General features: G+C 37.0%; 1 protein-coding gene across 4 annotated transcripts in view; it reads left to right on the top strand.

Moving 5' to 3' along the window:
- The window catches only part of LOC128855799 (serine protease easter-like), a 30,673-nt gene extending 17,897 nt beyond the window's left edge, over positions 1-12,776 (top strand). Inside the window, exons 1-4 of one of the 4 annotated variants that reach the window (XM_054090982.1) lie at positions 6,294-6,388; positions 7,100-7,296; positions 7,471-7,714; positions 9,053-12,776. In XM_054090982.1, the coding sequence (XP_053946957.1) occupies positions 6,322-6,388; positions 7,100-7,296; positions 7,471-7,714; positions 9,053-9,786 (1,242 nt within the window). In that variant the 5' untranslated portion in view covers positions 6,294-6,321 and the 3' untranslated portion in view covers positions 9,787-12,776. Of the gene's footprint in view, positions 1-1,177; positions 1,375-4,725; positions 4,925-4,996; positions 5,829-6,293; positions 6,389-7,099; positions 7,297-7,470; positions 7,715-9,052 lie in introns of those variants that run through there. The other 3 variants (XM_054090983.1, XM_054090981.1, XM_054090984.1) reach the window with 3 other exon arrangements.
- The last annotated feature ends 634 nt before the right edge of the window (positions 12,777-13,410 follow it).

The following is a 13,410-nucleotide window of genomic DNA, read 5'->3' as shown; positions in this document are numbered from 1 at the left end:
TCAGAAAACACAATGTTCGGAAATTGACCGCTTTCGGCCAAGCGAACCAACTCCTTCGCTCTCTCAAGTTTGATTTGTTGCTGCTTTGGTGTGAGATCATGCGCCTTTTGGATCTTGCAAGGATGGACTTTGAGAACATTTTTCAGTATGCGGCGGACGCTACGGTCAGATATTTTCAGTTCTTTCGCCATTTGATTGGCATTTCGTCGGGGATTTCGCTCAAGTCGCTTCTTCACTTTTTGAACCATTTCACGTGGTGTTGCAGATTTCTGATGACCAGTAATTGTGCGATAAACAAAAACTTTATTTACTTTAAGGTGCTCGAGCTCACGAACAATCGCTGGTTGTGATTTTCCAGCCAAATATAATACAATCACACTATTACGTTTGAAATCCATTACTGATTTTCTTTTTTCGCGTCAAATCTCTGCAAAATGCTTCCGCGCGCCAACTAACAAACAGCTAATGCTCGTGCATCAGCTGCGCGAGCGGTCTGAAGTTGGTTACACTTCGAGTGCCGAATCCTTTTTTTGACCTGTTATAAGGCCGCAAGTTGCTGATGTGCTAAAAATTATTTATTTAAAAATGTAATATAAGACAAATATTTTGTGAGATCAAACCGCTTCAACAAAATAACCTTCAAGTAGGTTGTAAATAACCTGTAAGTATTTCGTGTTGTATGTTTTATTTCGCCACATGTGCACATACATACATATATTCGTATGTATGTAGGTATGTATGTACTCAACTTTTTTCTGAGTAAATTTTTTTAACTTGTTAATTTGTATGCAAAGTGCTTATTATTTTTTGTTGTGCAAACACAAAAAGTCGGTAACCCTACGAGTAATTATTTTCGCATTTCTGCTAACTTGAAATAAGGCTTGCCAAATTTTAAACCAGTTTGACAATGCCGAAAAATATTTGTGAATTTTAGAGAATCTTTGTTTTCAAATGCAAAATGTGCTATACATAAATAAAAAAATAAACATTTACATATTTGCATGTACGTATTCATAATCGTGAATTCATCTACCCAGCCTTTTTTTATTGCATTCTCATCAAACCTGTACATACATGTATATGTATGTACTCATTTATGTACATATGTATGTACTGCATGTAAGCCACTTTGAAGCTGATTTTTTTCACGCAGTTTCTTTTTTGTTCTGATCCACAGAATTCTATTTCCCCAACGAAGCTACTGATGTGCCCAACTTTGGACGCTGTATCACGCCGAACCGCGAGCGTGCGCTGTGCATCGTCCTGGATGATTGTAAATATTTGTTCAATTTGCTGCTTTCCACGCCGCTGCTTGATTCGGATAGGCTGTATTTGAGTCGGAGTCAGTGCGGCTACCAAAATGGCAAAGTGTTGGTAAGATCATGTAACTCGCTCATTTAATTCTATATACTCAGTGCTGAGAAGGCTTAAGAGCTTGTGACAAACGCGCTGGGGTCGTATAGACGAGTATGCCGAGAAATCGGTGTAATGAAGGCTAAGAATAGATACATAATTTTTCATAATTTTAAGGTTAAATTGTGAGGCCATAATACATGCATACAAACGCTTCGTGAGAGGGATCGAGTTTGGAGAAAGTGACCAGTTGAAGCCGAGAGAAGATGTAATTAATTTATTGTACTTACAAGGGGGAAATGAAAGGAGAATTTGCAAATTTTTGCTAACGATTAACAAATCCTGTTTACGTGGGGCCACTACAAATAAGTTTTTAGTTATTGCATGTTCTATAGTACATACATTTAAAACAAAAGAAATCCAAATGCGCATTAAAACTAAATTTTCATACATATTTAGAGCGATTTTGGGAAAGTTTTATGGGTGCTTTCTTCCTTAAAAAAAAAATACGTGTATTCGTTATATGAAGGAAAAGCATAACAGGGGGAAGGGAAAATGAAAAATTGATGAGAATATTGAGCCCTTCCGAGGTTTCACCTTATTATAAATTTAATGGACTATTAAACTGCGGACCGAAATCTTTTTTTTTTTTTAACTCTGAAAAATGAAAAGGTCCAAACTTTCTAAAAAATTCAAAAAAATTTAGCAAATTTAAAAAAACTGTCATCAAACTTTTCAACTTCTAGAAAAAATGCTTAGCCCCTCAGCGAAAAAAAATTGTCAGAAATCAACGACATTTTTGAAAAATTTGCGAGTCTTGAGGTTTGAGTTATATATTTTTTGTTGCACTTTTATAAAAACATTCTCGTACCAAAAAAATTTTTAACTACAAAAAACAAAAAAAATTGTTTAGACTTAGTAATTCGTCCTTTACACAGCGGTAGTTAGGTCAATCCTCTATTGGTGTATTGTAGTATGGTGAACATTAAAAGAGTTGATAATATTTAAAGACTCGGATATATTCCCATAACCGGCACAATGTCAACCACACCCTCGAATGCATTATATGCGCCATGAAACCTCTTCCCTGTAGATCTGCAGACAAATTATGATTTATCACTCGCAGTGCGGTAATAAGGTTGAACACCTTAAGTAAGTGGTTAAACACGGGCTACGTCCACGGTAAAATCCTAGCTGGCATTTCAGAGCTTCCCAGCTTGGTGAACCATGCACTACTCGCCTACTCCTTCTATTACAACATACACGACCCTCCTACCCTCAAGGGAAGAGTGGGAACGGGACGTTGTAAGTCAGGGCGAGTTCATCCATGTATACACAAATGGCTCAAAGCCCGAGGGCATAGTAAGCGGAGGTATATATTCCAAAACGTCTGCGGATCTTCTTAAGTTAACAGTTCCCCAACTACTGTAGTGTCTTTGAGACTGAACTGAAGGTAATACGAAGTGATGCGATACCTGGAAATGATATCTACATTTTCACTGATAGCCAGGCTGCGAAAAAATCCCTCACATCTCTTAACGAGATGGCTGAGTCAAATCACCTAAAGGTAACATGGTTTCCTGCTCATTTTGGCATTGAGGGTAATTGCATGGCCAATGAACTAGCGAGACTTGGCAGCAAGCTGACCGCTGAGTACATAGGCACTGACATAGGCACACCCTTACAAACATGTACGCTATTTATCCTTGAGGAAATTGTAAGAGCAAGATGGCGTCATGAAATCACCTACAGAATCGCCGATAATTGTGACCAACTCTTAATGCTGAACGCACCGAATCTCTGCTAAGCCAAAATAAGCATCGACTTAGCACACTGATTTCCGTTATAACGGGGCACGGACGCGGCAAAGAGACAGAGACGATTTCGCACCGCCTATGCCGTTGTCCTGCTCTATCCAGACGCAGACCATTTTAGGTAGACAATTTTTAATGTATTGTAAACCTAAAATAGAGCTGGGTCCGGCTAAGCGAATGCACATTTCTTCCTAGATGCGTCAACCTTCTTCGCACTATAGTGTCACGTTCGAGAAGAAGGTGTACTGGAGTCTCCGGGGGCTGGTTGCAGAACCGATAGGAGTCAGTGGACCATATCACAATCCTGTGCAGAGGACTACGTAATCTGCGATGATCTGTGAGAAGGCTTGTGAGCGTTCTCAGTTTATCCTCAGGAAGGGTTATGGGTTGCCTGAACCGGCGTTGATTATATCCTTTCTAACGGCAGATGGATTTTTATGATAGAAATACACTCAGAGGTTCGCCATTATCCACTGAGAAGTGACCACTAATGTGTGTTCTAAGCCCGAGGCAAATATGAAGAAATGATTCGGTAGAAAGAGGTTTGAATCAAGTGAAAGAGGACTCGATGAAATAAAGGTATACTTTGAGAGCTTCGAGAAATTGTATAGGTATTTTTAGAAGGATATTAAAATATTGGAGGAACGTCATACGAAGCGTGTCAAGCAATCAGGAATCTGTACTGAAACAATTAACATATTTTTTGGCAATTATGGTACTCAATTTTGACACTGAGGAAGGGTAACTTTTTATATCAAAGATTATTTTAAAAAGTAGTTCAGAACATTTAATATGCACAGTGTCTTAAAGGTATTCTGGTAATAAGCTGCATAAATTTCGAGCGCATCTTGAATTATAGCGTTCGAGGATACGAGAACCCCTCATCAATTGTCTAATATCTTCGAAATTACTCATTTATTAGATATTAAAAAATTCCATAAACATTATGCAAAAGGGCTTTTTGAAAGACGCACCTAGTTTTGCGTTAAACCAAAAAATGAAAAAAAATTAGAATATTTCTTTTATTCGAAATACGGCTATTAAAAATTTTATGTAAAAAATTACCACGAGCACGTCTACAGGCTGCTCACACATATCATATAGAGTTCAGTAATCTTGATCCGAATGTTGTGTTTTAGCTACAGAATCATTATTTGCTTATTCGCATAGACTTTACTTTTTAAAAATCATAGTCTGGTCTGCCAGTCTAATAGAACCAGCCCCTTGAAACTTTTTAAATTTCGACTTTTTCACGGACAATTATCTCCATCAAAAAACTCACCAATTTTGCGATATTTTAATCTTAAAGATCGACAATTTCCATAAAAAGTTTTAATTTTTTTAATGTGTTGTTCTATAGCGTAAAATTGTATATCTTTCTATTTGGCAAAAGTCGGAGATGAGATAGCAAGAAGGTACTGTCTGGGAATTGTTCACTACTGACGCCTTACAAGAAAGTGCAAAATATCTCAATTTTTTTACTCGTTAGACGTAAAAGATTAACTATGAAAATAAAAACATATCCACACCACTATAATATTTTTTTTTTTATCGACAGATTTGTTGTCCTGATCGTTACCGAAATTTCATTAATATACCTTCGGTAACACCAACCACACAGGCACCACCTGCCACTCCCAGCAACCTGCTGCCACAGCCTGGCCAGTGCGGCAACGTCTTATCGAATCGTATCTATGGCGGCAACGTAACGAAAATCGACGAATTCCCCTGGATGGCACTTATAGAGTACACAAAACGTGAGTGAAAATAGTTTTCAAACAATATTAATTAACTACCAATTTTATTAAAATAAATTATGTTGTTCACAGCTGGAGGCAGAAAAGGACACCATTGTGGTGGCTCACTAATAAACTCACGCTACGTCATCACGGCTTCACATTGCGTCAACGGCGTAGCTATACCGAGCGATTGGTCATTGACTGGGGTGCGGCTTGGCGAATGGGATACCACCACCAACCCCGATTGTGAGATTGATGTACGCGGCGAAAAGGATTGTGCGCCACCATATTCAGATGTGCCAGTGGAGAAGGCAATAGCACATCCACAATATGTTCCAGAGTCGAGAAATCAATTTCACGATATTGCACTATTACGGCTCACTAAAAGTGTTCAATACACCGACTTCATACGGCCCATTTGTTTGCCGGCGAGTGCCAATCTACGATCGGCTACTTTTGATGGCATCGTAATGGATGTCGCTGGTTGGGGAAAAACGGAGACTGAATCGACCAGCTCACTTAAGCTGAAAGCAGAGGTCGCTGGCGTACCTATCAGCAAATGCCGTGAGAAATATGCAACAGAAAAAATTTTACTGGAATCAACACAAATATGCGCTGGTGGAAAAGAAGGAGTGGATTCATGCCGCGGCGACTCTGGCGGACCACTGATTAGCTTGGATAATACAAAGAAAGCACTATCTTACTACTTTTTAGCGGGTGTTGTGTCGTTCGGACCAACACCCTGTGGCCTAGACGGCTGGCCGGGGGTCTACACCAGAGTAGGTGACTATATGGATTGGATTCAAGAGACGATTCAGCCATAAGCTTCATGAAAACCATCAATATTATAATTAAGAGTTTATATTTAAATTGAATATATAATTAAATATATTTTTATTTAAAAAATTATTTAATAAAAAATAACTTTACCTGCATTTGTACTTTTTACTTTTGGTAAATGCGTAGATTTTGAACTACATATAATATACAAGAAAATAAATTTAAGCGACAACATGAAATAAACCAACCATTAGTGCTTGTAGACAAGAAAATTTAAACAAACAAAAAAATTCTTTGAATTGCAAAAAGGGATATTTAAATGGCATTTTATGAATGTATGTATGTACGTATGAATGTGCGCTGTACCACTTGAACAACAATGAGCACTTGAACAACAATGCATGAGCACATACACCAGCTACCGTTCTTGTACTTCGTCGCCTCGTACCTGTGTCGCTCACTGCGCGAATGATCTTCGCGTGTGAAATGGCTGGCATGTGCAACAACAATCTATGTATGTAAGTACAACGCCAGGTATAAAATGGCCTTTGAATGCGCGTGTGATTGTTCCAAATATTTTACATAAAGACGGCGGAATAGCCCATCGCTAAAACAGTTATTACAACGATTTCAAGATGTTAAGACAAGTGTTTCTGAGTGTTATCTTCGTGTGCGCATTTTCCAGCAGCCTGCCAGCGGTTCGTAAGTATAATAATTCTTAAACATTTTGTATGTGAGTAGCGTTTTCTGAAACGGGGAAGTAAGTAGAAGCTAACTAACATGGAATTTTAGCATTGACTTACACACGAGGGATTTCACAAACGGTGTAATACTCTGGCGATTTTCATCCCACCATTTAAATAAAAGTAAAAAGAATAGAAAATGTTGCAAAAACAAAAAAAATGACTACTACACATTTACATGCTCTCAAGTGTAAATTGTCATAATATTAGTGCGCTAATTAGGAAGCGCTTGTAAATATAATGAGTATGAAGATGTGAATTAGTATATGAGAGTGCTTTCACCGTTACATCTGGCATAACCCCACTCTGTTAAATTCGAGCTATGCTGCTGAGAAATAACATACATAAGATAGTACTTTAAAATCAGAATCACGAAAGGTTTAATTTTTAACTAAGGAACTCAAAATATGAAGGTTTTTAATAAAACTCCTTTGTGAAAACTTGAAGTAGATTTTTTTTTATTGCAATACTTTTTCATCATTTATTTAATATATTTATTATCATTTTTTCGTTAAAAGTTGTAATGTCTTACCTTTACCGGTACTCTATTTTTAATATGTATTTTCTTTTTCTCTAACCGATCGAAGTCGGCTCATCTAGTGGTAATTTGTAAAACACAAAATATGCTAATAAGTGTGGATGCATTTTTAATTTTTTTCCTATTTTTCAGAAGTCAACCATCCTCGTGCTTTGACGGCAACACCTAACTTTGGACGCTGCAAAACGCCGCATGGCATGCCAGGTTCCTGTATAATTTTGCAAAATTGTAAAAAGCTTTACAAATTGCTATTAATCAAACCAATAAGTGATGTGAACAAACTCTATTTGAGTCAGAGCCAATGCGGTTATTGGAATGGGAAGATTCTGGTGAGTTTATATTTCAAATTATTTACGAAAATCAAAAAAATTTCATATTTTCTAATACTATCGGACCGCTTCCGTTAAAGCGATCTTTATTTCCAAATAAAATAATGAATTTAGCTTAAAATAAATATTAAGACGCTTTTATATGCAAATGCATGCTTTCTTTCTCATTCTCAGATATGCTGCCCAATTCATAATACTACACCTTCCATACAGCCTAAAATTGATCTAAAACCCATACAATCAAGTAAAGCTATTAAAAAAGCAATATTATTGAAACACTCTCCCACTGAGTCTATAAATATGCGGAAAGTGCCACTTCCCGGCCAATGTGGGCAAATGACAACCAGTCGTATTTATGGTGGTAACGCCACAAAGATCGATGAATATCCCTGGATGGCCTTAATAGGTTACAAAAAACGTAAGTTGCATAAAGTAAAGAAAAATTATATAGAAAAGTGATGGAGTCATGAGAAATTGAACAAATTTCCGAACTGAGACGAAGTACACGTATTGGCGCATATAGTTGTTTTACAAATACTTATATACATAAACGAACGAACATATACTGATTTCCCCTCCATAGCAGTAAAGTTACAATAGAGCGTCAAAGACGCCCCAAGCTCTCAGCTAACAGTTCTACCTGTTTTTTTGTTTCTGTAAGAGACTGGTTTCAGATGCATTTTTGTGCGCTGAACACGATGGTGGTGCCCAAAAGAGCACATCGCATTAAGGTTTTCGGAAAAGTAGGGATAAAAACAAATGAAAACGTGACCTTCGATTTTATTACTCGTACTTTTCTCTGACGTGCAAGGTATTTTACACCACCAATTTTTGCCAGAAGGTCAGACAATTAATAGGGACTATTATTTGGGCGTTATGAGGCGTTTACGTGAAGCAATTCGAATACCATCCAACAGCCATCGAATTCACCTGATATGGCTCCTTGCGTTTTTTCTGTTTGATCGAGCGTTGTGGCTGCCAAAAGAGAGTAATGGAAAAATTGAAGACGGCTCGGATGGCTAAACCGAAAATAGAGTTCCAAATATGTTTCTAGAGCTGGATCGAGCGCTGGTAGAAATGCGTTGCAAGGGTAGTAGTACTTTGAGGGCGATAATATCACTTTTGAGGGATAAACTTGAATTTTGAATTTTCGGAATATATTCCGGGTACTTTTTGATCAAGGTGGTTTTTCAATAATTAGTCTTCACTACAGTAAAAACCATAAATATTATATCGAGTAAAAATGGACTAGGATAAAATAGGATAGGGGAACGCCACAAACAGGCAAACAAAATCACTAAAAGCAATGTATTTTGTTTTTGTTTCGATCCAAATCGAGAGTGTCAAAATCTATAAACAAAGATTGACAGTTTACAGTAAACAAATCAGCTGCTCTATTACCACCAAGGCGAATCTATTAACGGTGGTGTTGGTAAATCAGCTGATTTTTTTTTGTTTTCTTTCGCTGCGTCCATGTGGTCCGCACAGAATAAAACAAGGCGAACACATTTTTTGTTTTCTACTTTCCCAATACTTTGCTTTGATAATCAAACGTACAAAACATTGTTGTTGGTCTAGTGCCACCATCTTTAATAAATGCGCCTTGATTACTACAGCCTATTGAATTTGCCTTGATTTTAATAGCACCAGCTCCAGCAAAATACAAAATAAACAAATATTTCTCTTTTATTGTATATTTCAAGCTTTCTTACTATTTTGCCCCATCTTTCAATTTAACCACTTTCAACCTTTCCAGAACTCGGTCAATCGGGATATCACTGCGGTGGTTCGCTGATCAATGCCCGTTACGTTGTAACTGCTTCGCATTGCGTCAACGGTAGAGCTTTGCCTAGTGACTGGAAGATCTCCACTGTACGTTTGGGAGAATGGGATACAACAACAAATCCCGACTGTGAAATTGATTCGACCGGTGCGAAAGATTGCGCACCACCTCATATTGACGTGCCCGTTGAACTTGCCATACCACATCCCAAATATGATCCGCTATCAATAAATCAAATTAACGACATAGCGTTGCTGCGTTTGAAAGAGACAGTAATTTTCACAGACTTTGTACGACCGATTTGCTTACCATTGAATAGCAATTTACATGGCGCTAGCTTCGACGATACCATCTTGGACGTCGCTGGCTGGGGCAAAACAGAGTCACAAACCAACAGTAATATTAAATTGAAAGCTGAACTCGATGTTGTGCCGTTAAAGGATTGCCGAAATGTCTATCGACCGCAAGGTATTTTGCTGAAAGACACACAAATGTGCGCTGGTGGCAAACGAGGAGTAGATTCGTGCCGCGGTGATTCGGGTGGACCACTCATTGGATTGGGCACGACAAGCAAGGGACACACTTATTTCTTTTTGATTGGAATCGTTTCCTTTGGACCAGCTACATGCGGCATGGAAGGTTGGCCAGGTGTTTACACCAGAGTAAGCAACTTTGTGGACTGGATACAGGCGACAATTCGAACTTAAGTGTGTGTGACTAGTAAATAAGTAACTTAGTAAATTTATATAATATTCGCAACTTATGTGTGTGTGCGCGTGCTAAGTTTATAAATATGTATGTAGGTATGTGGATGTGATATAGACACCCTGTAGGAATGTACTAGTTGAAGGCTATCTCAGAACTAATAATTGACCAAGGTGAATTGATTACTGAAGGTGGCGCCTTCCCAAAACAGTTACTTAATTTTTCGCGATTGTGATAAGTCTGTGTTCAGGTCCCTTTCGAATACAAGCAACCAAAAGAAGTATAAATTAAATGTTTGTGAAAATTTAGTGAATAGCTGGTAAAATTGTGACTCGTGAGATTAGAATTAAACGAGGTGCCGCCTGTTAAATAAATTTTGAAAGCACAAATTAATGTAATGCTTCCAAATGCAGTTTTTTGCGTGGCACGTACTGAAGACGCCGTGGCAAGAAAGTAAGCGTATGTGTGCGTTTAGTTTCTTCCTCTTCACATACAAGTAATTCCACTTCCTTTTGTTTGTTTATTCGTGAAGCCTGACGACACAGCGAATTCGAAAGACGCTACCTTGTATTCTATTATCCTTGGTAACGGACGCAGACCTAACTACTCAGGCCAAATACCTTTTTCCATAAAAGCAACTGGAATTTTTAGCATGAGGATGTCCTATGGGATGTCAGTTGTCAGTTGTCAGATTTCGATCAAAAATATACCAGTCTCATACTAGTACAAAATTGAAAAAAAAATCGTATTTCAATTATAGAACAAAATTACTAGTTTGAGATTAAAAAGGGGAATAAAATAACAATAAAATAAATCCTTGAATACACAATTTAAATCTTTCTAATAAGGATAATTTGAAAAAGTATACATTTTTATTTAGCAGACTTAGATTTGCTAATAATATTAGCCTCATATTTTCTTAGTTTTGATAGAAAAGAAAAATAAATACATAAATATTAGTTTAGGGAAAAAGAAATCTATTATTTTTGCGCAAATAGTTTAAAACTGTTTTATGGTCGATATTTAGCTCCTAGGCGATATCACGACTATTAATACGCTGGTCAACTTCGATTATTTCTGTGATTTTATCGAGATTTTTGAGATTTTCGACATTCTCTTTAACATCAAAATTGCCTGAACGGAATCGACGAAAACAAAATTGTACGAAATTAGCTGTGGCATGCATTTTCGCTTTTATTAAAGAAAAACTGTAAAATGTCTCTTTGTTGACTTCCAGTGTTAACACCCTGTAACTCACAACTGAATGGAACAAACAAAACACAGTAAACGAATTTTTTTAGTGTGAAATGTCACCTGGGCAACGAGCATAAACTTTAAATTGTTTGATCCAAGGCGCATTCATTGAAGGTGTTGGCACTAGACCAACAACACTGTTCCGTACGTTTGATTGTAAAAACAAAGTATTGAGACATTAGAAAACAAATAATGAATTCGGCTCAACAACTCAGCTGATTTACCAACACCACCTTTAATAGATTCGCCTTGGTTTGATCGATTTAGAAAATTATTTTTCCTCAAACTAATATTTCGCTCCAAAGATTAATTGAAAGCATTTTTTAAGTAAAATAAATAAAATTTTATTTATCTTTCCCAAAAATATTAAATTTGAATTTGTTGGCGAAGCGAATATGTACCCGCTTTAATGGTTCACAGCACATTAAAATGTTGAATTTAAGTAAAACAGACATGAATAAATCACTTTGCAATCGGTACAAGTCTGGTCTTTTTCGGACTAGTTCGAATTCATTCAAGAAATTCTACTTGTAAACCAGTATTTAAAAAAAAATTTAATTAAAAGTTTTAATTCAAATAAAATAGGCATGACCAATCCTTTTTTAATCGATACAAGTCTGGTCTTTTTCGGACTAGTTCGATTTCATTCAATAATTTCCACTTGTAAACCAATATTTAAAAAAATAAATTTAATTAAAAGTTTTAATTCAAATAAAATAGGCATGACCAATCCTTTTTTAATCGATACAAGTCTGGTCTTTTTCGGACTAGTTCAATTTCATTCGGGAAATTCCACTTGTAAACTAATATTTTTTCTGGCCACTTTGGTGTTTCACTACAGGGTACCAATCCAACGACTTTTAGTTCGTTTAACGATTTTTGCGAAAATTCCAGCACAGGTAGCGGGATTTATTTTCTCTTTAATTATTTAGGACAAACGCTACCCATCTTTCGTGCTACTCGTCCCTTTGTAATAAAGAATTTAGCAGAACTATAAAATAATGCTTTGTGCGTGAAATAGAGGTATTTGCTAATCCATTACTTTTTTTAAATTTGTTAATGATGACGCCAGATAGTTTGAGCACATTAATCATGCTTCCTGTAGCGTGAAGGTGAGCCTTTCTGACTACTTAGATTTTTATATTTATTGCTTTTCAAAGACTGCATTGTTAAGTTTGTATGTATGTATGTAGGCATTTCTAAGTTTAGGTAGCTACTAAATGTACATATATTATTTTCTCAGTAATTAAGTTCGTAAGATATACATGTATCATACATAAGTATGTGTGTATGTGTATACGCAAATGTGCCTGTAATACCAAAGGGGGCGTCCATAAATTACGTGAGGTGTTTTTTTTAATTTTCTGTACCCCCCTCCCCCCCTAGTGAGATGTCGTGAGATTTTATTCAACCCCCTCCCCCATCCCCCAATCTCACGTGAGATTTTTCAAAATTTGGGTTTCTTATGTAAACGCGTTGGATTGTTATTGTAAAAAGAAAAAAAATTGCTTCGTGCTTTTATTTACGACTAGTTAAGACTAGTAATCAATATTGCTGAGAGTTGTAAGTGTAATAAAAAGTTAACAATAGAAGACTTAAATCGAAACTACTGCGATTAAAAAAAGAATATCTACTCTAATTCAGTCCATGGAGAATCATGCGCGGTTTCAAGAGAGACTATTGGGACCAACATGTCCATATGATTTTAAGTAAAATCATCTGCTCCTTCAACTTCGTTCTGATCTATCCACTCTAAGCCGTTGACGCTTGCGCACAGTAACTCATTAGCTCGTCTTGTGACAATCCGTGAGGGTCGCACTTTGCGGTACATACGCGCTTGCTTAGCTGGTGCAATGTGAGCTGCTCGCCTGTGCTCTGCAGCTCTTGTGATAGATGCGAAGTAAATACCGCATGTACTGCAGCATATTTTCTCTAAATCATCACGTATACTTGGGCAATAGAGATCATAAGGCGTGCTGATAAAGGCATTCAGCGGTTGAATCGGTAGGCGTATTAGAAATGGAGCAAATGACTTTCCGTCATGTTCTTTAAAGTCCGGAATTGTCAAACGTCCATCAACCTGAGTGATAGGGTATGGAGGTGGCAGAAAACGGTCGTGAAGAATCATATGCAGATCACTCCGGCGTGGGCTGCAGCACTTCTGGTCATCGCATTTCACAACCTAAAAAAAAATTAAAAACAATTTCCCTTTGTAGCTCTTAATAAAAATTTGTTGACATTCGCGCTCGTTAAAAAACTAGAAAAAAAAAATAAAATAGGCACGCATAAAAATTTGGACTAAAATAGTATAATTTTTTTTGTTTCAATCAGAAAAAAAATTGCGTGATATTTGCCGAGACCCCCCCTCTCTC

The sequence above is a fragment of the Anastrepha ludens genome, chromosome 2 (assembly GCF_028408465.1).
Source record: "Anastrepha ludens isolate Willacy chromosome 2, idAnaLude1.1, whole genome shotgun sequence".
NCBI classification, from domain to species: domain Eukaryota; kingdom Metazoa; phylum Arthropoda; class Insecta; order Diptera; family Tephritidae; genus Anastrepha; species Anastrepha ludens.
Note: the sequence above shows the minus strand (reverse complement) of the source record. Positions and strands in the feature narration are given on the sequence as shown.